The 26,391-nt window shown below is 40.9% G+C and overlaps 1 protein-coding gene and 1 long non-coding RNA gene across 7 annotated transcripts; one reads left to right on the forward strand and one right to left on the reverse strand.

Moving 5' to 3' along the window:
• Window positions 1-2,880: 2,880 nt before the first annotated feature.
• LOC124215049 (UNC93-like protein) lies at window positions 2,881-26,391 on the reverse strand. 6 transcript variants are annotated; one of them, XM_046617941.2, is made up of 8 exons: window positions 25,476-26,391; window positions 9,786-10,100; window positions 8,467-9,100; window positions 7,981-8,375; window positions 7,680-7,812; window positions 6,389-6,526; window positions 5,736-5,987; window positions 2,881-5,138 (listed from the first exon to the last, which is right to left on the reverse strand). In XM_046617941.2, the coding sequence occupies exons 2-7, from the start codon at window positions 9,978-9,980 to the stop codon at window positions 5,767-5,769; spliced, it is 1,716 nt and encodes a 571-aa protein (XP_046473897.1). In that variant the 5' UTR covers window positions 9,981-10,100; window positions 25,476-26,391; the 3' UTR covers window positions 2,881-5,138; window positions 5,736-5,766. The 6 variants fall into 6 exon arrangements, with proteins under 6 accessions (XP_046473897.1, XP_046473893.1, XP_046473894.1 ...); XM_046617937.2 differs by having other exon boundaries at window positions 2,881-5,987; window positions 25,476-26,035; window positions 26,141-26,390; XM_046617938.2 differs by lacking the exon at window positions 25,476-26,391 and adding exons at window positions 10,519-10,688; window positions 10,778-11,409 and having other exon boundaries at window positions 2,881-5,987.
• Window positions 7,130-8,908, forward strand: LOC124215057 (uncharacterized). The gene is made up of 4 exons (XR_006882267.2): window positions 7,130-7,286; window positions 7,359-7,545; window positions 7,636-7,844; window positions 7,916-8,908. It is a non-coding gene; the product is annotated as an uncharacterized lncRNA (long non-coding RNA).

A 26,391-nucleotide genomic window follows, 5' to 3' on the forward strand; every position in this document is an offset into this window, starting at 1 on the left:
TAATTACAAATTTAAGCCATATCCTTACCTTAACAACAAGTTGTAAGATTATCAAATAAACGGATGAATATGCGGTTAGTAATATCATCCGAATTAAATCGTAAAAATAAAATGAAATACCTAGAAAGAAGCAAACATATTTCGTAAATGGAGAATTTGAAGAATGCATTGTAAATTAAATATCGCCCTATGATTTTATCAATTTCGTGTACTTTCAAGAGATTTGGATGAATTGATTGCGTTAAAATTTTCCTTCGATGTTGCACAGATTCAAGGCTGATATTTTTTCTATCTTTCATCATTTGTCAATGACTTGATTTACTTTATTTACTTTGTATTTGTGTTCTCAGCGTAGTATCAATTTGCTCCTGCATTTCTTCTTGCTGAACGATTCTGTTGTATGAAAATTTTTCATCTCCAATACTCATTTGAAATTTACGAAGTTATGATGCTGTTTGAGCTTAAAATTAGTACACTCAGTTTTTATTTGCACGCACCACACAAAATCTTTGAAAAGATTTTCAAACCGAGGTTAACGAGATATTTAGAAATTTCCTTTTTTTTCTAGTCTTCTTGCTTCGTCAAAATTGTATGCTTCTTACTATGGATTGATGTTTAGGTAGAAAATCTATTAGAATTAATATTAACAAATTAAACAAAGAAACAAAAATATAAGTTACGAAACGAATGAAAGTCGACTAATTGAAGGTCCTTAGATATAAAATAAGTTATTATTTATTAGAAAAATATAGTTAATATATATATGCTCTTCCAATGATATCTTACAACCCTTTACCTTGTCGCTCGAACACAAACATATTATTTCTATCTGAAGTATTAATCAGGCGCAACGAAAAGAAAAAATTACGATTGTTCATAATTATTTTGCTGATTTTATTTCAGATTTGGGTTGCCATTCTATGCCACAAACTTTTCGATTGAGAAAACCGAACAATTGTGACGTAATAGAACGCCACTTCATTGATCAACCTGCGATGATCAGAAGAAAATTGACGTGGATTTTTTTACCTTGAAATCGGGTTCCTAGTATTCAGAAAAATTGGCGCTAAACTAGATCCGCATATCTAAAGTGATAACTGTACATACTAAAACATGAATGAATGTTAAAAAGATGACAGTGAGCAAAGTGTGAAGTTGAATCTTCTCGGTTGTGAGATCGATAATAGTAAAGTCACTTTTGGGTAAAAATAATCTATTAGTTAGTACACATTTTACAATAGATTTGAGCACTTTGAAATTGGTAGAGTTTGAAAATGAATTTAATTAACTTGACATTTTATTTCTTAGCAAAGTGTGCGGCACCTCCATTAGTGCGCGATTGCTGCAAGTGCATAAATATTCGATGAGTGTTATACAATTGAGGCTTTTCATATGCAGATCCGGACATGAAAGGTAAATATATTATACGATTATTTCTGCTGCGTGATTTACGTTGTGACATATTACGCTATTTGTTTCGATTAGATATAACGAATTTGAATTCGAAATAAACGAAACAGGTGTTTCAAAAAAGTTATTTCAACTTTTAACGTTCTGCGGCTGAAAAATCATTTACGTTCACCTTGCAACAGCGACGAAGGTCTAGGATTAGGTTCTTAAATATGGGATTGGGGCTGTTTGTAATAACGTTTCATTCAACACAACCATTATCAATTTCAACATCATACAATTTATCGCTGATTATTGATACAATGGTACACTTAGATACATTATACATATTTTACAACAATATCACTGATATGTGATTTATAACGTATAGTCACGGTGATAATATGGAAATATTATTTCGTCTTGTTGAAGATATTTCATTTTTCATCGTAATCTTAACTATGGCAGTTTTAATTGCAGGCCAGGTTGACAATTACCGATGTATCGATTATTACGGATCAAAATTTTTTTTATCGTGCAAAAAATATATTCGATATATCTAAGCCCTCTATTATACACGTTATTTAACAGAGATATTCCACGTCGCGTTCTCTCGATCAGGATCCAATCAGTTTCAATTTTTATTCCACGCATCTTGTGTATTCCGAAGTACATACCAAGTAACTCGAAAAAAAATTTACGTATTGGGCGTTTGATCAGCCTACAATCATTGCACGAATATTTTATACCTGGTATAATATTTCTCCGATCCGACACAAGTTAGCGACAATTATTACACATACATTTACGGTCCATTGGTATAATAATATATATACGCAGAAACATTCAATTAATACAAGAATAATTACCGGTACATGCATATATATATATATATATATGTTAATGATGTTTTTTACAATCATGTTGCAATCCGCAATCTGAAAAAGTCCGAGAAACAGAATGTGCGAGCGACTATGACGTTCGGCGCAAAAAGTCATCAATGCCAAGGCTTTGTACCCACGCAAATGACAACAGATGTCTGAGGTACCGGTTTGTGATTTGCACTAGTTATTATAATTACGTAATAATTTCTAGAGCTACATAAACACAAGGTATTTAAAGTGTTGGTAATAAACTTGTTTCAACTTGCGAAATGTAGGTGTACATATGTATATATAAGGTATACTACAGTCTATATTATATATTATGTGTGTATACGTATCTAAGAGATTGTCCCAAAAATTTTTCTCCGTTCTTTGTTTATACGCTAACAAGCAATTCGATGTACTAGTTTGAGGGTTTGTCAGAGTTGTTTGGTTCTATTATGTAATGTTGATCGTGGACGTGGATTGCAAGTAATTGAATTGGAAACGGGGAAGCGAACCCAGTAAACCAAAACTAATTGAAAACGGGGAAGTGAAACCAGTAAACCAAAACGAATTAAAAATGATTCATCACGAAATATTCCGATCCCGTTCTGCTGGATACTCGAACTACGAATGACTGAGTTCTACTCACTTTTTTTTTTTTATTTCGATTCTATGGATATTGTTTATCGAATGTTACACTTGCCTTTTTTCATTCACGATAAGTTCAGGTAAATTTTACTGGACTAATTTGGATACTGGATTATTGGAATTATTATGAATAATGATTGATTAACTTTTATTTTTATTAAACTCTGGCTTCCTGTAGTAATTCCCGTATCCGAATAGAGGAACGGGATTCCCTGGAATCCAGAATTTTTAAATCGTCTCATTTCATTTTGGTTTACTGGGAAATGTCGCAGAAAGATCGAAGGCTATAATAACACAGCGTTCCGAAAATTGGTAAATGACAGAATGCAAATAAAGGCGTTAGAATTATTGATCGGATTAAATATAGAGTCATGTATATCAAAATGTTTTCTAACACCGAGCGATACTCTTCTCAAGAGTTAACGATTGCTACTGAGTCTATAAATCAAGCGATGATTTCATTTTTTATTTATCTTGGGTTTTGACTTTTTGATTTAATAATAATATCACAGTTCTGTTAGTATTTCGATTATAGCAGCGAAACAGCGTCTGGATAATCCGATAACGATTTAACTACAATCACCGCAGTACCCGAGCTCAAGAACGTTTTAATGACACTCTGCTAAATTTTATAAGAAGTTTTATGTGCTTTATTTTCTCATTTTCAATTAGCGATTATTTACACTCTGCTATGTACCTGCAGAAAATAAGAGTCAATTAAAAATAGTCTGTTCCTAAATTCGATTTTTTATCAGAAAACTTCAGAGAAATGGACGAATTTATCGAAGAAAATTACGAGTAAGATTGTTGATGATACACATAAAAAATGAGATAAAATCCGAAAATGTTAATATTATAAATCATTCTGACCTTAAATCTTCTGAATATTCCAAACACCGTTTACATGTAGTACGTATTTAAATATTCCGAAGCCTTGAAGATGTATGAATTAAAAGGATTAGGGGCAATACGGAAACGGATATTTGACCATGCATTGTACGTAATCACGTGTCCATATTTCAGCGGTTTTGCCAATCGCCAAGGTTCAGCTTTATACATCCAATATCCTACAACTAAAGCGGTTATTTACAGGATATAATTTATGGATCAGCTGTATTGATGCATTAGTTCCTCTGCCATCTCAAGTCCATGTTCGAATGATATTATAGATTGGAAAAAAGATAAAAATAATTGTTGATCTCTTTTTTTTTAATTATCTTTCATTGAGGCACTGTCGTATTTTGTCTATTCTAATACGAAGTCTATTCCACATGATTTCGTGCTACGGTAAACTTTCATCGTTATTGAGAAGAAGCATATAATTACATGATGTGTATACCTATTAAATATTTGATTTACAATTCGTGACGTTCGGTTCTGTTAATAAAATACTATATTCAATTCCATCTTCTCCTTATTGACTAGAGTTTCGATCGTGTACAAGTATTAGCGTGATCCCTAATTTCCAATATATGTACTTCTCACCCTTGGAAAGTGTGTCGAAATCAATTTAACAAGTGAAAAGCGTTTTAGAGCCCGCCATGCTGGATTTTTATTTTTTTTCTTGCCGCAACTATTTTTAATGTATCAATGACGCATATATTTTAACGCTTATAGACCGTAGACGCGCATTTTATGTGAAACAAATACAGTCTGTATAGCTTTGTAATGTGATAAGAACACCATGAAATAGCTGTTTTTGCTCAAATTATTTCGTTTCTTTGTTATTCTCGATATTTTCCGGTTATCTTTAATCAAATAAAACGAATTGAACAATAGCTCACGTTTTTTTAAACTCGGATAATGATTACTTTTTTCATTTTCAAAGCGATTTCGGCACCCTTTCTAATCAAGCTAAAAACTTAAATAATTCACAAACTGTTTTCTTGTCATTATCTATCGATTCCGGGGGTGAGAAATATATGTTGGAATTTACCGACCGACCTAATAAGTATACATTCATGAGGGCGTAGCTACTTTGGCTACAACGGCTCTGTGTGTAAGTACATCTGAATTATATCTTTGCAAATGTATTCTTCGAAAATGCTTCGCGTCTTTGGACGACTCTTCTTACAAGAAATATATCTGCTTACATGGGTGAATATAAACCATTTGAACAAGAATTTGGAAAATTAATCAGAGAGTTTGATACAATTGCAAACTGTACTCAATTCGAATTTACATTAATTATCATCATTTTTATTAATTCCTCTTTTCAGCCACTGTGCAAGGCTGCAAAGAAACAGAGAGTCAAGGCTGGTTGAATCGAATGTCAATTTTTCAGCCATTAACCGAGTTCTCATTAACAACATTATAGATACATCTTTACTGCGTATGCAAATACGATTGGAACTTAAGATTAGCAATACCATGTAACATATATGGCGTGATGTACTACAAAAATCGTACAAATGAGTTCTACGTGAAAGAAGTTCATCAATATCATTACTTTTTATACGGTTCACGTAGGTGGTTATGTGACTTCGATTTTCTAAAGACTTTTTACACGATACAAATTTCTTCGGTCTCGGTCCATCCGGCATTTCAAGTTTCTCCATACACACACATACACCTATACAGATACAAGTAATCGCCTTTCCGATTTCAGATGCTTCTGAAAGAAGTGGATTTCCAGGAGTGCAGCTTCGAGTTACGCATTGGGAGAAATTGCCGAATTTCCAGGATGCTGAATGGAACTCTCAGGTGAGCGTGTATGGCAGATGAAAATGTTATTGACGTTTCTCGCCGTGTCTCTGATATTTGTCAAACGTCTTCTCGCTCTACAGCCGGATGAACCGAGCCCGTCTCAGCCACTGTGCGAATGCTTACCCCTGAATAATTCGGATCCCATTCTGCGCGGTCACAATGGTGCCAAGCTTTTGCCTCTCTTGGCTAGTCGGATTTCCAACCAAGTATACGGGGTTACCGATAACACCAGCATCGATGCTAAGCCGAGAATGCGGATCCGCGTGCAGACAAGTCCGTGCAACCCAAGCGCCAGAGCCAAACCCAGCCATCGCCAGAACAGCGAAGTCGAGAGAGGGGCTTGCCACGTGCTGGGATAAAGTCCTTGCAGTAGAGCTGAAAGCGACAAAAGTTGAGGTAAATTTCATTTTTTATAGTTGTCATAAAAATTCAGTAAAATTCACGTCGTTGCGATAACGGATGAAATTTTTTGCTGAAATTACACGAAAATGCGACATATTTTCCGCTTATTACAGCATTGAATCTCTGAATCGTTGAATCAACGCCAGCTTCAAATTATAACAATATTGTGGTACGAGTGGCCACGATCCAAAAGTTAAGATTAGTCAGTGACACATACTTTTTGATTTTCTCATTACAGCTGCAAACCTAATATTCATTTTCTACCCCGTAGAATTGTGAAATGTAAAGTAACCACGACTTGAAGAAATTTTGGCCCGATTTTACGATCTCTGTAGATTATTATGCTGCACTTTATAGCATGTGTAGCCACTTACTGTAAATCAAGGTTTCCCAAATCGCATTGCAGACGCCCCAGGCGGCGGAAATAACGTGAAAAAGAGCCGGATCGTCACCGGCAGGTCTCCAAGCCACGAGGACGAGAAGCAGGCAAGCATGAAATGCTAATCCGACCACTGTAATGGGAAATGGAAGTAAGTAAACTGGGAACCCGGAGGCAAATCAGTGGAGGATGATTATCGCGATTTACCTGCGCGGATGAAATTTTTGTGCCGGATCTTACCCAGCCCGTTTAATGAAGCCTGATACTATTAATCGCTCATTTCCCCAAACGGAAATTACCTTTCCTGAAGGGAATTTTGTACCACGATTACAGAATCTAATTTTTCTTGGATCCCTCAGACTTTTCAGGAATTGCCGCAAGAATGGCAAATAATTACGATTTATCATTATCCACAGATCAACATCATTAATTAATACTGTTACGGAGCCTCACAAATTCAATCAATGAGGATATTTCCATCATCGACACGGTTACTTTTCCTACCAGTGATCTTTCAAGAACGAAGATTTACGCGTTTCACGTCAATGAAAGAATCTTCTGGCTGGATTATACCTGAGTTTATATAAAGAAATAAAAATAGAAAAAGGCAAGCAATGAAAGAATTGAAAAGGGGTTTCACGTTGATGGCAGGTTAGTAACAAGGCCGAAGAGCTTTTTGTTTCTTAACGAAAAATTAATACACGGTATTAACGTATTGCTTTCACATTTCAGCGAATTTTACTTACTGGAGAACTCGTTTTCAGTGATGGAATTAAAAGTATACCGGAGTTTCAAGACAATACACCAACGGTTTGAAAGCCGCAGATATTTTGTCACAAAGCGCCAAGTCATTGTCTTTTGGTCGGAATATTTCATCGCTCTCATTGTTAGATGTAAGTATTTGAATTGTTCCGCACAATACACCACAAGCTCTGCAGAAATTAACTCTGTAAAAAATGTTCAAGAGCTTCGGCGCCGCCACGAAGGAAGAGTCTGTTTCAAAATGCATGAAATAAATATTATATCTGCAGTTGAAACTTGTGAATCGGTCAAGGCAACTCCATTTCACCAGGAGTATTACATATCACTGGTGGAAAATAACTGAGCAACGTATTGTTCGATTGCACTCAAATTCGTGACTAGCTTCAGAAGGTGCGTGAAAATCAGTTTAATAACAAGCGTAAATTATATCCTCGATAAGCCAGACATGTTTTGTTATCGTACCACATAATTATCAATTAGAGTTCAAGCAAAGCGATGAACACTTATTGGCACACCATACGTACCAACGACAAAGTATCTTCTGATGTGTCTGAGCAGCATCGAGAGTGTGACCCCAGCAATCGCCTGCAGCAGGGCGAGACTCAAAAAACTGAGAGTGACCGTCCCAGCTCCTCCCAGGGCGCAAACGACGTACGCCTGTTGGTGAAAAACAAACGGATTTAACGAATGTAAAAAAAAAATCTTCAAGTATTTTCTCGCCGTTTTATCCTGTGATATTTGGCCTGTATTTTTCTTTCAGTCCCAGTTGTGGTAGCATCGGTGGTACTCAAGGTCCTGGGTTATAAAGAACACAAGCATACTCACTTCCATAAAGTCAGCGAACATGAAGCCTTGTTCCAGGCCGATAAAAAGCGCCAGAGGGGTGGCCAACTGGAGCCGGGGGTCCTGGAAGGCGGATTTGATCGCCCGGAACCAGTGTTCGGTACTCGAGCGTTCGCTGACGGTCTGTGGTTCCTTCATCCGCGAGTCTAACAGCCCGCAAGAGATGGCCAAGGCGAGTACACTGAGGCCAAGCCAGACGCTAAGCATTATGGTGGAAGTGCCATGCGGCACGGTGGGAACGAGCATCAGGCTCTCGTTGTAGAAGTAATTCTCCTCGGGGCAGTATTCCGCCCCGCAGAAGTCTTCTATCTTGCCGTCGCTCTCCGCGGGAGGCGTTGGGTCGGTGATCTTTACGAGGACAGCAGCGAGCAGGCAGCCTGTTGGAAAACAGTAACGATATGGTTCAAGGCGGTAAAAAGAACGTAACGGAAATTGGATCGCAGAAGGGGATGAAACCCCTGCACCGACCTACGGCGAGGCCCATGTCCTCGGCAAGTCTCAGGCTTCGGCTGAGCCGTCGAAGAAGACATTCGCGCCTCGTCTCGTCCGGGTCCTCGGGGTCCGAACTGACAAGACTCAGTCTCGCCGCTGATATGTTCACCTGAGAAGTTCGCGCCAGGAAACAGGGGCTCACCCAGGCGCCGAGCAGCACGTAGCCCGGTACCAGGAGGTACCACTCGGGGTAGAGGTGCACCCCGACGAAGATGCTCGTCACCAGGTGCCCCACGCACAGCGTCAGGTTCGTGTTCACTCGCTGGACGATTATCGGGGCGAAACAGGACGTCAAGGTCGCCGTCGCGAAGAGGAGCGCCAGCAGGACCGGACCAAGGTGAGAGTTGAACGCTCCCAGGCCGGCCTGCAGGGGGAACATCGGCAGCATCGCCGCTGACGCGGCTGCGTGACCGAGGAGAAGTGCGGCGCAGTGTCTGAGGACCGCCTTCCTCGGGGGTCGTGGACCAGCGGGGGCCGAGCGGACGGCGGCTATCAGCCTCCGGACCGAAGACGCTCCGGCGGAAGAGCTCATCGACTCTCGACGACGCCAAGCCAGGCCGGAAGTCCTTGCCGAGCGGCAAGAGATCGGTGAGTACGTCGCCATGTGCTGCTGAAAGGGATTTTGTTCGTCGTACGATTACGGATGTAGTAACGTTCTCACGGCTTGTCACTCGGGAAACGGATACGCGATTTTAACCGTTAACAATGTTGGCTTTCAGCCCCCGAAGCGCACCGTTCAGGCAAAAAAAAACATCCCTGGAACGTGATTTTTTCGTCCTAAGAAGCTCAGGGAACAATCGATTCTCGCCTCTACTCTACAAATTACAAACCTTCTGTTTCTGTACAGGATTTAACCCCTTTACGCGTTGCAGCTTAACCTGGGTTCTGGCAAAATATTTACCCAATGACGAATCGACGACGAAGGCTTTGCTTCGTTTAAAACCGATTATTCGAAACTCTCATTCATCACGAATGTGGTTTTCAGCAATTTCTGTGCCACGCATATTCAACTTTAACCACAAAGTCGAGCATCTCCTTTCGAAAAAACCTCTGGGTATACTTGTGAAAGTAATTTATTTCCAAGTGGGTAATTATAATATACGTTAAGTAGAAACCAAAGGAAATTTCTTCGCGAAGAGGCAAAAGACACGAAGAAAAAAAAAAACACACCCTCGTTTCACGTTGCTTGTTACTCGGCGTTGTCGCAACAACACGTGGCGATACAACAATAAACGCGAATGGGTCGATGAAAGCGGGTGAGAAACCCTTGTAATTACTTGCGGCGAGAATCGCACCTCTAGCATCGCGTCGTTGTCCCACAACGCGTTGTGATGATGACCGCTGCTCCTCGCCCGTCGGTGGGTATGCATTAAGGGTGGCGGTTGCGGGGGAAGCCTTATGGGCCCGAGGCCTCCGATGGGGGCTGGCCGATGTACGGGGCTCTCCAGCTTCTCCCTTGACAGCTCGTGAAGATTCGGCAGTGACCCCATGGCGCGATTCGATTAGATTGTTATTTTCCTAACGGTCCCGGAAGCATCGCGATCAGACTGGATTGTCGAGGAAAGTAGTTTCACCAATCCGAGCATCATCGCGGCTCGGCATTGTCGGACCTGAAACGTACAGAAATACGGACAAACGTATTTGATTGACTCGAGTGATTCGAAAAATTGGCCCGATTCCAAGCGCCGGATGTTATTCCAGCTGGCCAATTTAGTGTCATGCATTTATTATTGCAGGAGAAAAATATGTGTGTCTGTAACAAAGCAAACGCTGTATAGGTATACATATATGTGCCCAGCGTGGGTCACGGGAACTCCAGCAATTCAATCAGTCATATTGATGAAAAGGGCGTGGAACGTGGTTGAGCGGATACTCGTTCGATCGGCATACAAATCAGTTTCACGCCGACATGAATATCAGGGCTGAAGAGGAATTAATTGGCCCAAGAGACAAAGAAAAATATTTTTCATAACAAAAACTCACAAATTTGTCTTTCTTGTATGATAGAAAAAACGTATAAAAACTCACTCAAAGGTTATCAGTTCACCAATCCTTTTACGCAATCGATGCAGTTCTGGTGCTCTTAGAAAACGGGATACCTTATACTGCAAACGGTTGATTCAATATTGATCAATCAGACTTCTGGTCTAAAACGTGGGTGCCATCATGCCTTAAAAATTGCCACTCTCCGGGAAACCCTTCGTAATATAACATGTTCGAATCGGGTTTTCTCGACGTAACGTGCAGGAAATACACGAACCCAATAAATAAATGCAACGGAGTATACCTGCTACAGCGATAAATCAGATCACGCGGATGAGAACCTTGACAGAGAACTTGTTGTTGGGCCGATCGTTGCAGGCGTAATGTCGGGCAATTATCAGAAGCTGTTAAACATCTCACAGCGAATGGAAAACTGCGGATAGCCTTGCTTTTAAACATTAGCAGCACTACTAGCCTCGATCATTTGCAACTGTGCGATATAAATCTGCGGTAGTTGACAGTTTCGATGCTCGGCAATCAATATAAATTACGGTTTAGTGTGTGTAGCAAAAGAATTGCCTGTTCAACGATTAATACGAAACGTAATCCCCAGGCCGTTAGGGGTGGTACATCGTCGCAGGGATTGGAGCGATCAAACCGCATTCAACTTCACATCCCATGTCTCGATTCTCGAGATTTCACGAGGTGTGGGATAAAAATGGTCAGTCGCACGACTTGTCTGTGACGAGGTAACGATAGCACCGCACAATTGAAAGCAAATGAAAATTAAAAGACGCACAGGCCTCACCTTTTTCACCATTCTCGGAACCAGCTTACGCGCATTAGTCGGATTCAACAAATTATTGATACCTGTTACAGGCTGTTGACCAGAACAACGCAAACCAGAGAACAACGAGCACGTTTTCAAAAGTTTTTGCGTACAGTAAGCCGGTATAAAAAGCATCCAGCAGACCATACGGACGCGTGGGAAATGAGGAGAGCTACTGGCTGACAGCATCAAACAATTTCATAGGCGATTGCTTTGCCTGAAGCCAGACTGCGGTGAGGTATGCAAAATTTATAACTCGGGGCGCGCACCGGTTAAGGTAGCTACCGTGTAGACTGACATTTTTTCAACTTGATGTATTAATTAATTATTATTCCAACCATATTCAGGGGCGTTTTTGAGCGACCGGTGAGTTTGAAAGGGTTTCTTCATCTGCAATTCGCTTTTATTTGGCATGCTGTAGTCTTGTTCGAACAATGGAAGTTCGGTTATCAAATTGAGAGCTGTACATGTATGCCAGAATTAATAGTATACCAGCGTTTTTTGAACTCACTTTGACGAAAGTGATTTGCGAAGCTTTATTATCCAGAACATATGCCGGTAACCACCCTACATATTTCAATACAGACTTTCATTTCTTCTCTACGGAATAAAATCAAATTCCTATCTCTGTGCTCGGTTCTATTCAATCCGTACGAGCCTCGACGTACTTCCAATCCTGATTAAATTTTGAAATACCGGTGAACAGGAGTTATAAAACAGCGATATTAAAATATCTTCTCGAGCCTTTCGTTACGGTAAAGCAAAATTGAGCGAAGAACAACCATGACATTCAATGCGAAGCATTATATTACACCCCCACTTGTCTGTCATATTTCTCATCTCTCATCAAAATCGTATCGTCGAGGACAAGTGAAATGGTTTCAACGCCTTGCCTCAAAAACTTGTACACCCTATCACTGAGCCAGGAACAGGATGCATAACTGATCTGTTACAGCTGGACGACACGTTATGATCTCATTAAATACTGTCCGATCAACTTACAAATATTATGCGATAGGAAAGAAACATTTGTTTGTTCGAAACGGACCATATTTCGCGATGAATAATATTCAGCAATGAAATTAGTTTGGCGAGAATGTTATAACCTTTTCATAAATTGATTCGTAATACATGAGTATGTGAATAAAAAATAGGTTCGACTACCGAAGTTTCGATTGACTAATTTCCGTGACTGCGTGCGCCAGTAAAGATCATCGCGAGATCGTTAATTACATGTTTGTATTATAAATCATCGGTGATGCGAGCGCAAAATACACGGCGGTGCAAAAGGAACGATTACACCTTGGCGAAAAATAACCGCAGTAAATCACCAATCGATATCCCACCTCGTGACAACGCGACCTTGACTCTCAACCGAGCTGGTCACGGGAACGTGCCAATCCACGCTTTAGTCACGCAACGTTGCCCGGGGAAAATTTAAGCTCGATATTAATTCCCTACCTCTGGACTTATTACGTACGTTACTTGAGCCACTGCCTACCAGAATCGGTAAGGCAATAGAGCTGAATGATGATTCTTGTTGTACAAAGATATACACGTTGGTCAAATATGAGAATATCTTTTCGAAAGTGGCAGTACAGTGCAGACGTGACACGTAACTTTGGTTGTCCGTCTGCTGGCGCTGAGCCGTGAGTTTCACAGAAAACTCCCGGGTACCTCTGTTCGTGGTACGACCGATTCCCGGGAACAAGCCGCACCCACATTGATTCTGATTTAGAACCGAGCAAACATTACGCAGGGCCCACGCAACGTCCTTTACTGTGAAAATATCACCCTCACGTCCCGCTTGAAAAGCACCCTCTAAAGGGACCTGCGGGTACAGCGCTATCCGCGTGCGAGGAAACTTGGCGGCTTCCTTTTGTCTCGTTTTTCACCTCTCACGGACGTACGTGATGCTTCCAGGTTGCGATTGAACCTCTGAAAAATATGGACCATGGACAGAGGTAGAAGCTTTTTCGAAATATCTGTCAAAAGCTCGTGATCGACTGACAGTAAGATTTCGATTCGCAGGTGTAATTGCCTTTCAATGTCACTTTCCGTGTACGTGACAAGTGTTCGGATCACTTTAACGAAAGATTATCCCATCGTGATCAAAAGTGAACCTTGAACAATTTTGACAGTGTTTGAAGATATGCTTCACAAAAGGAAACTGGTGTATTCCGTAGGGGTGAGTTTCACTCTCTTATGCGTAACTGGCGGCAGCTATATCAACTTGGAATTTTTTATACACATTGGCGCAATGCGAGGCATAATACCCAACGAAAGATCAAGGATGTCATTGCCAGACGAGAATGATGGACTGCCCTCATAAAATAGAGCCCTCTTCCAATTAAGGGAGTAACGAACCGCGTAATTTAAACACGTATTTCGCGACTCGTAGGATCTTTCGGATGAAGAGCAAAACGGTTTGTTCCCAATTAAAAATTGCTCCGCCGATTCCGGTTCCGAATGAGTTTCTTGCCTCCGGCTGTTACACGTATCTCCTAACGACGAACACGACTCGGATCGAGCGACCTTGAACGTGGACTACCGGGTGACAGGCGTGAAATAAAAGGCCCGAAGCCGCCGTCGACTTGGAGCAAAGGCACGTGCAGGAGCTGGAGCTGATCGTCGCCGTGGTTGCGCAACACCTCGTGTTCGGGATTTTGCTTCGGCTCCCGGCCAATCAGGATCCCCCGATTTGAATCGAGTTCATTGAAGTGCTCTTATTAGGTGAATGAGAATGGCGAAGCGCTTTATTCGCCCTTTCCGGCTCATCAAGCGATCCGGCAGTTTTCGAGGATGTTCGAAGGCCGAGAGTGCCTGTAGTTTCGTTCGACCGAGGGTCTGAAGCCGCTCTTCCGAGAGCGATAGGTTCGACGCTTTTCAGAACTTTCAATAAAAATTCCGGCTGATTGGTGTTTCTTTACGAACCGCTGCGGCAGCTGAATTGATATAACCAATTCATCGCACTATCACCAGGCCAGCTTTTGGGACCTGAGAGTCAGCCTTTTGTCGTCATCGTACCACCGGTTGTGGGAATCTACCGTGACGTTCGTTATAATCCTTGTTGATTAATCAAATTTGCGATGTTTTCAAACAAAGCACATCCCGGACTGGAGCGACGGTTCGATCCGTCGTTCGAGGCTCGATAGCCGCTGTGTTATTTCAATCCAGCGACCGTAGTAGCTGCAAATACCAAGGTCGTAATTAGAAAAAAAAAAGTATTGCATTGTCATCCGATAATTAATATAAACAAAAGGTGAACTCCGGTTATCGCGATAATTGAAGCGGTACAACGTGTAGCTTGAAACAACACGGCGTTGTGTTATACGGGATAATTATAAATCCGTAACACCTTTTCGACGTTTTTGTTCCGCTCTCATCATCGACGTAACAGTCGATACGAGCGACTTACGCAGCGGAGCGAGCAATTCGTAATTGGTCTTATTCCGTAAAGTCGGTATTAATATCGCCACGGAATCCACCACCAGTCGTTGTACACCCTCTGTGAAAATCATGACCTGCACGTCGTAAAGATTCTCGGGATTCCCGAGCAATTTAATACACTTCGAGGTGGATGGCGGGCTCGATTCATCCCCTTAGAGAGCGTTTCGAAGACCTCTGAATCTTCGAGGACCTTCGAGGTATATGTATATCGATTAGGGGGTGAAACGAGCGTCAAGTTTCTAGGTAGGTAATTTGTTCTTCGTTCTACCCTCGCTCATCGCGGGGGCAAAGGAAACCTAATACAAGTACTTTTGCCATCAGCCTAGCTTTTTCTTTATACTTAGCGGATATAAGAGAGGGTGACTCCGGAATATTTAAAGAAGGCGTGGGCAGACGCGTCTCCCTATAATCAAACGGTTTGCTCTCATGAAAGCGTAGAGCATCTTTTCTGACACGCACCAAGGTGGTAATTTGCCTTGATATCCCCTTTGTCGATATTTTACAACGTAATCTAGTAACATACTGCCTGTTGCGTAGGATAATGCGATAGGGTCGAATTTGTTGACGAGTATTCGATCGGCAACAATTATCGCATGGTATTGCATCACGGGTGGGGCAATTTTCCGTTGAATTGTAAATTATTGAATTTCACGATATATTTTTGTACAGGGTAATGACCAGATTTTTCTTCCGCAGTAAAATTGTTTGTTGAGATCGGTTTGGCGCGAAACGTCAGACATACTTCATATATCATTTCTTTTAAACAAACTAACGATGCGAATTTAGACGCGGGATTTATCGCCCCTTTTCGGAGTAGAATAAGCTCATTAAAAATCACGATTATAGACGTAGGTACACTGTCAATTTTATTTTAAACTATACGATGAAGAGTATGACGTACCGTAAGGTTTGAAAAAAAATTCTTTAGGCGTGTTTTATTCCTCGGTGCAAGAACCGTGTAGACAGTTTGACAAACGGCGTCTTGATAATTGCCTTGGAACTTTTTAGGTGATCGCGTAGACTACACGACGTCTATTTTGCAGACTTTAATCCGATTACCGAAGCGACATCTTCTTCGATACAACTAATGGCGCAAAGCCCTCGTGTAGCTGCTTGATTCATTATAACTGAGGAAATATGTGCTGGAGAATTTTTATTCGTCATTTTACCGACGAGACAGAAACAAGAGTCAAGTGCAAATCGATTGCTGACAAAGTCACACGAGCAAATTGGCAGTTCTCACTTGTGTTGACGTCTCAGACAATTTGATACAACCTCGAACGGATTTTTCTTTTTGATTAGCATCGACGCTGGCTTGACATTTCGCCTCAGGTACACACCGCTATTGTTCCACGTACTGTTAACGCACAGCTGAAATATGAACGAGCAATGCCTGAGTATAACAGTCGCCGCAATAGTACATAATATAATAAATGTACCGCGTAATACTTTTGCTCGAGAAATCTTGATCTTTCCGCATAGCGCAACAAGGCGGCAACGGAACTCTGTATAATTAATTCTCAGTATAATGAAGCGTGAAATTCGCGTGCGGCTAGAGAAAATTTACTTTGTCGGTTTACAAGGGAAATATCAAACCTTGTTTGTTCGAGCTTCGGCTGTATTTTAAATTCTAATTATAATCACTTGCTTTCGAAAAGTACACCTTGAGCAGCCATCGTCCGGTCGATGTATTGTTACGATAACTTCGAATGACCATGGCTGTAAGAGATAAGTTCGTAAAATTTTGTCACTGTAGATCAAAAGAGAATAAGTGCCAGTCGTAATATGTCGACAAACTTTGAAAGTGGAACGCAAAGAAACGCAGGAAATAAGACAATGCATCATTGAATGATCCCTGAGGTTGCCCTATTTTCAAAGCATGCTAAACTCAATTTTGCCACCTCATTCAAGGAGTCAACAAAGTTACCCGTCTCAATTTACTGCAATTTACTTCAATTTCTTTCATCGGCCGTTTTTAGGTATATCTTCGTGACTCGCATCCGTCTGAAATTGAACGACATTCAAGGTTTATTGCATGTACGAACTGATGGAAAAGAGCTCACATTCCTGTCGCAAAGCCTCTTTGAAGTCGCACCACAATTTCACTCGCTCCATTTTCATTCTCTGTAATTTCATTTTTATCTCACAATTCAACAGTTCATGGCCGCCTCGGTATTTCTCGCGTGCAATTCTCATGTGACTGGAGCTCTGCCATCTCATTGTGAATTGCGTGATAAATTGTAGGTGATTCGGCAACGCCCAAGTCTTGCCCAAAACTCCGTTTAAATACTGACTAAATCTAACGAAACAGTCCGAGTCGATTTTTCTTCGTCTTTTCTGGAAAGATTCAATTTTTGATATCATCTTTTCGCCCGTCTAGAGAAAGTATACGATACTCAGTGTGTCTCGTATTAACTGTATGACTTCGTCTCTTATCATACGCTTATTGACCGAACAATGCTCTCTCTTATTATAACGCTGTTGTTTTGCAGAGAGTCGAAATGTTCATTAAGAGTAACACTTTTTTTTCTCTTCTCAGACTAAGGCAATGTAACCCTATTACATTCTGGCTCACAGCTGGTTACTTCGCTCGTATATCTACGCGAAGCACCTCAGCGGTATCTTGTGATAACGAGAGGCTCACCCAGCCATGAGATTTTACTCGTAAAGGAGGCTGCGAGGTTGTTCGCGCAATGAATGTGGTTCAGAGCGAGCGAGCTGTGGGTGGTATACAAATTGTGCTATGCCTCTAAGTACGACGCGTTAATTTCGTGCGCAAATTTTGTTCATTTTCATAAATTTTTCCCCTCTTTCTTGCTCAGGATAAAGCCGCTACTTCATAAGCAAAAGTACCAACTGCTTGTAATTGTCGAGGACTTAGTGACAATGCGAAGCGAATAAAATACATATCCCAGGTAAAAATTCATTCGATAAAATGTAATAGAGTAATTTGACGCAATAATGTTCAAATTTTATTTACAAATCACGAGCCGCTATCTTGAGAGTGCTAATCAATAAATAGCAGACTTATCGTCAACTTCGGAGGGCCAGCTAATGACGTGATTGCCTGCACCGCTGTTCCGGGCTTCAAATGTCAAGAGAAAAGAACAAAACTAATCCCAATTAATCAGGTAGTAAACCTCCGATATTACATCCGGAAATTTGAGGCTGGTGTATTTACAGAGAATGAAACAGCGACCCACTGATAGGACTCCGCTGTTGTGGGTGCAGCGGATCCAAGGTGGACCAGTTTTCATTTTCAGAAGGAGACATTGAGTGGACCACGGGTTTATCCGTGATGGAATGTGGCGGACATTGATTGTAGTACGCGTAGCAGTTACGGAAGTGCTAACAACCCACCGCCGGAATAGCCTCGGGCTATTAAACAATACTGCGCACGATTCGTCCATGGGTCCCAGCTTTATATCGAGATAAAGGAGGTGCCGTTGCTCTGGTACGAATCCTGGTCAGTTCTCAATTTGCCCACTTAAGGTGCGGACGGTGTACTAAATCCTGGAGATGTCTTCCGCAAATTGTTGCTTGGAATTTATTGGGAACCACCCGCCATGGTCTGTAGAATTTCCAGAAACTACAAGTGAGTCTAGAAACAGCGTAAAATTATTTACCAAGCTTTGCTCTGGAAGTCGGGTGGTCGAGTCGTCGCTAAGTTTTCTGGAGATGGCGAAACTTGAACGAACTAAGAGGAGCCTGGTTTACTGGGTGTAATTTCTGTTGGAAAATTCTTCTTTGTCTAGCATCATAATTTAACGGACCTACAGGAATTTTTCTTTCAGATGACCGGTGTCACGGTGCACAGATGAAAAAGGAAGCTGCTGTTACGACAGCAATGTTTCACTGACGATTCAAGACACGCGATGACCCCGTGATATAGGACTTCCCCTGCTTTTACAGAATCACATTTTATCTCCGACTACCCGCATCTTACCCAACTCCCAGCCGACGGATAAAACTGAATACCAACAGAAGCTTTCAGTTTCAGTAACGAGCAGAAAGACCTGCTGTACCGCCTTATTAATTATACATACATTCACCGTTGCTGTATAATCAAGCTAATGTGAAGAAACAACGAATTAATTAACGAACGTGATTACAAACCGTTTGTATCTCAATATTTCCAGTAGCGCAATATCGCGATTATTTCACCGTCTCTGTAATCGACGAGAGGTCGTGTGAGTAATGATCGTTGCGTGAAAACTAAAATAAATATGTAAGGACTAATCGTTTTACTCCCTCGTCGTAACGTGCGATGTATAAGTAGTTTACGATCATAAAGCTGCGGTGTTAACGTGCGTAAATCTTGATTGATTCATGAGTTGGACGATCGCGTAGCGGCCGTAAAATCATTGTCATGCATGATCAGACAATCGTATAGTTTACTGTACCAACAGATACGTGTTGGCGAAGGCTATCCGTCGATGAGCAACGTCTAGGATTAGATAGAAAATGTTTGTTTGCATCAAGTGCGAACGATCGAGAAGAAACAATGTCATTAAGCACTGACTTGAACATCCACGCCCCGCAATGGAGCCATTATGCCGAGACTGGTGGAGGTGGTTGGGCTAATGCATTTCTCCCAGTCTTATTTCTACCCTTATATTGACCACTCAATCCTCATCGCTAAGATCGTCGATGTTCGCCATTAACGAAAAGCTAGTTTACGAATGAGTCAGGCAGCTCAGTGTCAGCCGAAGTATGCAGAAGACAAACAGGACCGTTATATCCAATAAAAATTGAAGAGTCTGCGGATACAGGGTGAGAATGTGTAAAATATTTACCAATTTTTCCACGCGCAATAACAAAGCAATTACAACTTTCGCAAATTTGACAGATTATTCGCAGTTCATTAGGGAATTTAATATCTTGTTCGCAATGTACAAGCAGTTGTGATTGCAACGTCAGGAACAATTAATACTTATAAATTTTTTTAGCCCTCGCGCGTTGAAGGGGAAATTTGTTCTTCCAATCGGAAATTATTCAATATCCTCGAAGGTTCGATCAGACCGGATACCCAACGCCTTTTACTCGTTCTGTCGTTTCAAGTATTCGTAACACTCGAGTGATGTCTGCAAGATCGCGTATTTTATTAGGAAAAGCCGAAAGTTGCGTCGGCTGTGACGCGGTCAATAACTTTGTTGAAAAAGTCGTTCATTCCGGAGCGGTTGTTTTTTTTTTATCCCGGTGAGAAATACGTTTAACTTCGTATTTGTTAGATACATCGGCATCCGGCAATCGCGAGCGGAATTTTAATTCGACACGAAAACGCATCCATTTACCTCTGCGTTAATCAAACGTTTCGGCGAATCCCATCCTTATCAATCCGTATTTCTTCACTCGGAATAAACAGAACTGAACGCTGCGTTCAACATGCTTGATCTTGATTCAGGACGAACAATTTTTTTCAATACCAATACTCAATATTTCACGAGATTTTAGCCATCGCAATTTCATTCTATTTCCAATGCCAGCGACGATTCTCCTCGAGATAAACGGTTCGATTAAGATCCGCAATTCTGAAGTGAACTTTCGGTAGAAACAAAAATAACAAGCAATCGTAGAAGCATTTCGTTATTTTTAAAAAACTGAAGTTACCGGCAGAGGTAGCTAAAATTTAAAAAAAAAAAGACGATTGCAAACAACGTCGGTGCCAACATTGGTTGATCACCGAATATTTCCAACTGCATGCAATCGTTAAATTCTTATCCTTACGCAGTGGATCGAATAGTATAAAGATTAAATGTATCTAGGGTCGGCTAAAAAGTATAATTAATGTAATAACAATATCACTTTTCTATCCTCTAAGCGTGGGCTAAAAATTAAGTCCTCGCGTTGTAAAAATTGACAGAGATTCAGGTTACATTTTTATACTTCAATATAAGCTCACTCGACGCATCAAGATTAGGTATAATCTCCTCGAATTACATGGAACAAATTTCGTCCAAAACGTGTTTTCGCGCACCTCTGCGGGATCAGTGGCTATATGTATAATATACATTAGGCCTTAAAATTTTCACGGTATCTTACGACAATAATCCCTGCACCTTATTTTATACGTATAAAATCGCTGTCCATTTCAATGAATATTTTCTCTCATCAAGTGGGCAATATTACATTTGCAAATCAGTCGATCTATGCTAATGATTCTTTTCACGAGAGACCTTAAACACAAACACCGAATATTTTCATTCGGTGTTACTTGTTTGTTGGCGGTTTTAACCACGCTGCGTGTAATAATTCATCATATCCAGAGTCCATAATTAATGGACTGAGCCTCATTTGGTTTTTAATCTTGTTGCCAAATTTTTTTTACCTTAAAGCGATGTGATAATTGAAACAGTGTGCTCTCCACCGCGGCATTATTACGCCTTTAGAAAAAAAAACTGATTCTATTAATTCAGTTCTAAAAATTCATCCGCACCCTTGAAAGCCTAAATATCTGTATTAAAATCTCGCCTACAGACATTTCTAATCGGATAATTACAAGCGACGTTAATCGCATACCTAATTCGCGGTCCATATTATACACGATGCATCGATATATGCAAATAAGACCTGAGATGGGATCTGCCTTGATATTTAAATAATGCGGTGATTTCACGAGGCTCGCTACGAATTGCTCAACTTTCAACACCGCGTGCTTCGCGTCGATGTAACCAATCGCTACTGTCTGGAAATATGTAGTAAAAATTACTTACATCACGGATGATTTAATTTATGGTTAACAAGGTCACGAAGCCGCGGCCTCGGACCGGCGACCACGTGACAATTCGAGTCGCGTCGTTTACCAGTTTCCGATTTTTTTTTTTTTTTAATTATCATGCACAACTATACCTGTACCTGTACCTAATCTTCTGACCGTTTTCGTGTAAACATCAACAATGCAAGTCAGGGGGAAAAAATCCTATCTTGGAATAACATAATAGTGAAAGAAATGAGCAGAATCCGTGACCGTTTCCGCGCATTACAGGTGCGATATTTGCGTTCAGCCACCGCGACGGGATCCCGGATAGGACGTTTTGCGGAAAGGGAAAACGACGATCGAACGGATCAATCACGAGTGATTATAACGTAAATTCAGGCGACGAACCTTCGCTCATTGTCTCTCGCTCGTGAACTGGACTGTTGAATGATTTCCTTCCGCGTGTAATATAACTATAGTTAAGGGGAGGAAGTAAATTTCATATTAGTTCGATAGTGAATCAGCAAAATTGAGAACCGGTAAATTAATGCCAGAGATAACGCGGATTCTGTGCCGCATGATGGACTTCCTTAATATCCGCAGCTTTTTATACGAAACTAAGAGAAAAAACAAAACTAATTAATAACTTTTTAGATGAAACTTTGTTGTGCGGAGCGTCAAAGTTTGTCGGCTTAACTGGATTAGCTGCTTATGTTCTCGTTATGTTCTGCCAGCCTTAAACTAAACACCTTTCCCACCCAATGATCGTTCTGCTTTGCAAACTTTTTTATGGAAACATAAAATGAAATCCAAAAAAAAAAAAAAATTACTGCGGTAGGTATACCAAAAACCGTTTAGTTAGTCTACAGAGCGCTACTGTAAAACCACGAGGAAATGTTTGTACATCAAAGCATTGTAGGGAGTACGATTATTTGATCATAGAACTTTTTGAATGTTCAACCTCTCCCAGTTATACGTGATAAAAATGTTCACGCGATCAATGGCTGCTAGAGTTAATTATTGAACATTGACTGGTGAATTGTGGCGGAAAATTTGACTGTCGAGTTTAGAACACGGAAATTTGTTTGACTCCGTTATAATTAATCTTGTCAATTCGCGATTCTCGATACTTCTGCAGAATTTGCAAACTAATCATTTTCAATCGTTCGTTTATCAACGTTTTTTTATTTGATAAAATAAACTTTTTGTGAAAATAAGGCCAACGAAAATACAATTCCGCCCAACGGGATTTTTTGTTTACCGCACTTCTACGTATAGTTTTAATATTTTCTCTTGTAAATTCTGTCTTGTAGAAGAAAAAAAAAGAGAATCTCAAAGAGGAAGAACAGAATTGAGTATTGTTAATCGTAATGAATGTGCAGAAAATGGCAGAGTCTTTGTAATCCTTAAACATAATTTATCTCAGTTTGAGGATGTTGATTAATTGTGTGAAGCGTCGATGTATTAATGGACCGTTTCTGCGTTTGAGATTTCATCGACTTTGTTGAGTAAAAGTAATTTCGAATTGATCGCCGGCAGCGTGCAAGGACAATAATAATTCCTCGTCAAACGCACATCCGCGGTTGTCACACCCAGATTATTTTCCATTATACGCAAGGCGAGTTGTGATGGGTATTATATAAATTTTCACTCCGTTGTATGAATTCCTGAAAGACGAGGCGCAGCTTAACGTAAGCCCGCGTTGTACGATGACAATTCTTTATTAAAAAGCTGTCCGTAGTTGCCTGGAGGGCGAAGCGGACGAGGCCGCGAATATGATACCGGAAATTGTTCACTCGAAAAAGGGAACTAAAATGAAAGCTGGATATATTTCGCCTTGGTCCTGCCGCTACTTGAACGATCGAGTGAACGTATTTCAGGATGAATTTTATCTTAAAGCCTGTATAATAATTTCTATTCAGCTGTAATAATAATATGCCAAATAATTCAGAGAAAAAACCCTCGAGGATTGTTGTTCTGGAATTAACTCAACCCGCGAGGGCGATCTACTTCGTCAGAAATACTGTGATTTGAATATTTATAAATTTTCAAACGAATTCTGAGCTTTCCGCATTTCGTCGAAGATCGATTTTTTTATACCCACCATTCTTAAAGTCGAATAAAACTAGATTTCCGAATCTTTTGAGAATTTTGATACGAACTCCGGAGGAATGGCAGAATATTTAATGGCATGCGATTGCTTTCATTTTGATTTAAACCTTCATGGGATCGAAATACGAAACTGTTGATCGTCAACAACGATAAATGCGGGGTAAAGATATTGTCGTAATTCAAGCTCCGTCGTTCGTCCGCTGAACGCTCCATTAGCCAGCACTATCCTATATTCACTCTATAGTGCAAAAAAAAACCATGCACGGGTAAATCGTGCAGCTGAAGCTCAGCAGCGAGTATGAAAGAAAAATCTATTGCCCACGTATAACATCGCGACTATAAAATCCACATTTAATTGGAATCCGAAGCCGGTTTGCCCGAAATTTGAATCGAACCGATCCACTTTGCGCGTCAAGTATTCTTCGAATCAACTGCAATCACTGCAGGTTACGCGACTTCGGCCAATTAAGCCAATTAAATTTTGCGTATCTATACGACACTAGTTACCGATGGAGCGAACACGCATTTGCATTGCATACTTCGAGTGAGTGCATACTCGACTTCTGTCAACCTCGTTAATCTCTTTATAATTGGAAAGTATCTCAAGGACCTGTTGAATTCTCAAGAAAGAAAGAAATTTGGTTACCTTCGAAGGACTCTTCGCGCAATTAGGATCATACCTAATTCCAGCACGCGGAATCACTAATTGGGATTCGGTTTAAAAGCTAAACTTCAGGATGTGTCGTTTGGCGATTCACGAGTATGTAAAATTTCACGAAGCCCGGAAATGGAACGATCAGGTTTTAGGAATGAGAAACATCGGATCACCGAAATGGGTCGATTTTACCAACGAGCCTCGTTCCGTCCAGCCTAGTAATTGTAAATAATCTGTTTCTGAGTTGAAGGATCGCCTGCTTTCGTAGAGGCTGGGTCAAGGATTTTCACGAGCAATTTCGTTAATCCAATCTCACCGTCGCACCAATACTACGCGGTAAAAAGGTCCTGGCGCCAATACACAACTGCTGTAGAAGCAAAGGTGAAATATAGACGGTACATCGAAGCGAGGTTTGCCTATCGATTGCGTCTACAGGTGTGTCCTGCTCCTTGCTCGTCCTTGTAAATACGGACTATCGTGGTCCAGCCGACTCCGAGTGTAGTTAATGATTACGCCCTGAAAGTGAATGATTAAATATCATCGTCGTGCCGAACGTGCGCTACAAATTTTCCATGATTTACCATTTCGCTTCTCGAAAAGATTCGATGTGTCCTTTTTGTTTTTATTTTATTTTTTTCATCGGTACGAAATGCCTCAAGTTGTCTGTTGTTCCTTTTGTTATTCCAGAAATATTTCAGATATCGTTTTTGCCGCGGTATTTATTTTCATTATTTGTTATAATAATATCACAAATACACCATGTCGCTAATTTGTTGTCGCAGTTGTTACCTGCAATGTTGTAGAAATTTAAAGACAATTTACCGACTATCCTTCACTGGTGGGATCGATTTGAACCAACTGCATGCAAAACTGTCTCTGACGTACAACTAGTCACGTGGTGTGAGTATCCGACAGAGGATGCATAATACTGCATAAACGTCCGTTCGTTCGATGACGCAACTGACGCGGGGCAACCCAATTACCTAATTAACTGCAGAAATTATCGATGCGGCTTTTCGGCGAACAAGCATGTTGACTTATGCAAATCCATTGAAGGTAGATCGGACATTGATAGAGGAAAAAGGTGGAGGAAAAATTAACTAACGAACGAACCATGCTGTGGTAGATGTTCGGTAGGATATTAATTGCAATAGAATTGCAGCCGTGCAATCAAGCGAGTTAAAAGCCATGGAATTGCATGCTGGAACGGTGAAAAGAAAATTCTACATGGTGTAATAATGCTGCCTTTTATAACTCACTCTGATCCTACGCTGTCTTCAAACTTTCAAACCACTCGGCTTCTGTCAAACTTCGGAAAGGTTGCGAGATTTATGGTTATAAAACTGGGATCAACATTTCATCGCAGAAACCGCTCGGCGCTGTCTTTTAACCCTTCTTCGACACCTCGGCGATCAGATTTACGCTCGATTAGAGTGGCGTTAACTCGACGTAGGTAAATTTTTGCAACTTTTTCCGGTCCGCGATAAATGTCCACTAAACGTTATCCGTTTCGATCAGTTCGAGTGCGTGTTTCGAGGATGAAAAAGTGGCCCCCCCGCGTATATCCGTTTTGATTATTACGAAAAGCGAGCTACCGTTTTATAAGAAACTTCGGTTATCCTGAAGAGAAACGATAAAATAATTGATTCGACACATGACTTAGCAGGTGGTTCAAAGTTTGTAGGAAAAATATCACAACGAGGCACAAGGCTGAATTTCTTCTGAACAATTTTTACGGAAATACTTGCTTTACGTAAGCCTGTTGTTCGCCTCAAGGTAAATCAGTACAGTTTCACGTTCACCGTCGATGTTTCGAACTCTGCAAATTTATGACGAGAAAAAAGGAAAGAATAAAAAATAATTGAAAAAAAAAAAAAAAAAATACCTGTCACGCAAGAAGGTATTCGAATTTCGAAATCTTCACCTCGGCACGCCGAAGAGTAAGGACCAAAACATCGAGCCCCCGCGGACTCGAATAAAATAAAGTTGGGACTCTGATAGAGATTAATCTCAACGCACCGACGACGTGCTCGGAATTACCCGCGTATAACGGAGGTCTCACCAGCACTCGCGGTGCCGAAACAAGACCAGTTTGCCCGCGACCGCGACGAGAGCGAACAGCCCGGAGTGCAGACCGAGAATCCGCGTGTTAACCGGGTGAGGGTAGTTTCCAAA

This window comes from Neodiprion pinetum, chromosome 3 (assembly GCF_021155775.2).
Source record: "Neodiprion pinetum isolate iyNeoPine1 chromosome 3, iyNeoPine1.2, whole genome shotgun sequence".
Taxonomy (NCBI): domain Eukaryota; kingdom Metazoa; phylum Arthropoda; class Insecta; order Hymenoptera; family Diprionidae; genus Neodiprion; species Neodiprion pinetum.

Coding starts and splice junctions, on each gene's coding strand:
- LOC124215049 (XM_046617941.2), bottom strand. CDS start 9,980: ATGGGGTCACTGCCGAATCTTCACGAGCTGTCAAGGGAGAAGCTGGAG. Junction 7,813..7,980: donor TGTTCGCTGACTTTATGGAA/GTGAGTATGCTT, acceptor TTTCACCAACAG/GCGTACGTCGTTTGCGCCCT. Junction 5,988..6,388: donor TTGGGAAACCTTGATTTACA/GTAAGTGGCTAC, acceptor TGTCGCTTTCAG/CTCTACTGCAAGGACTTTAT.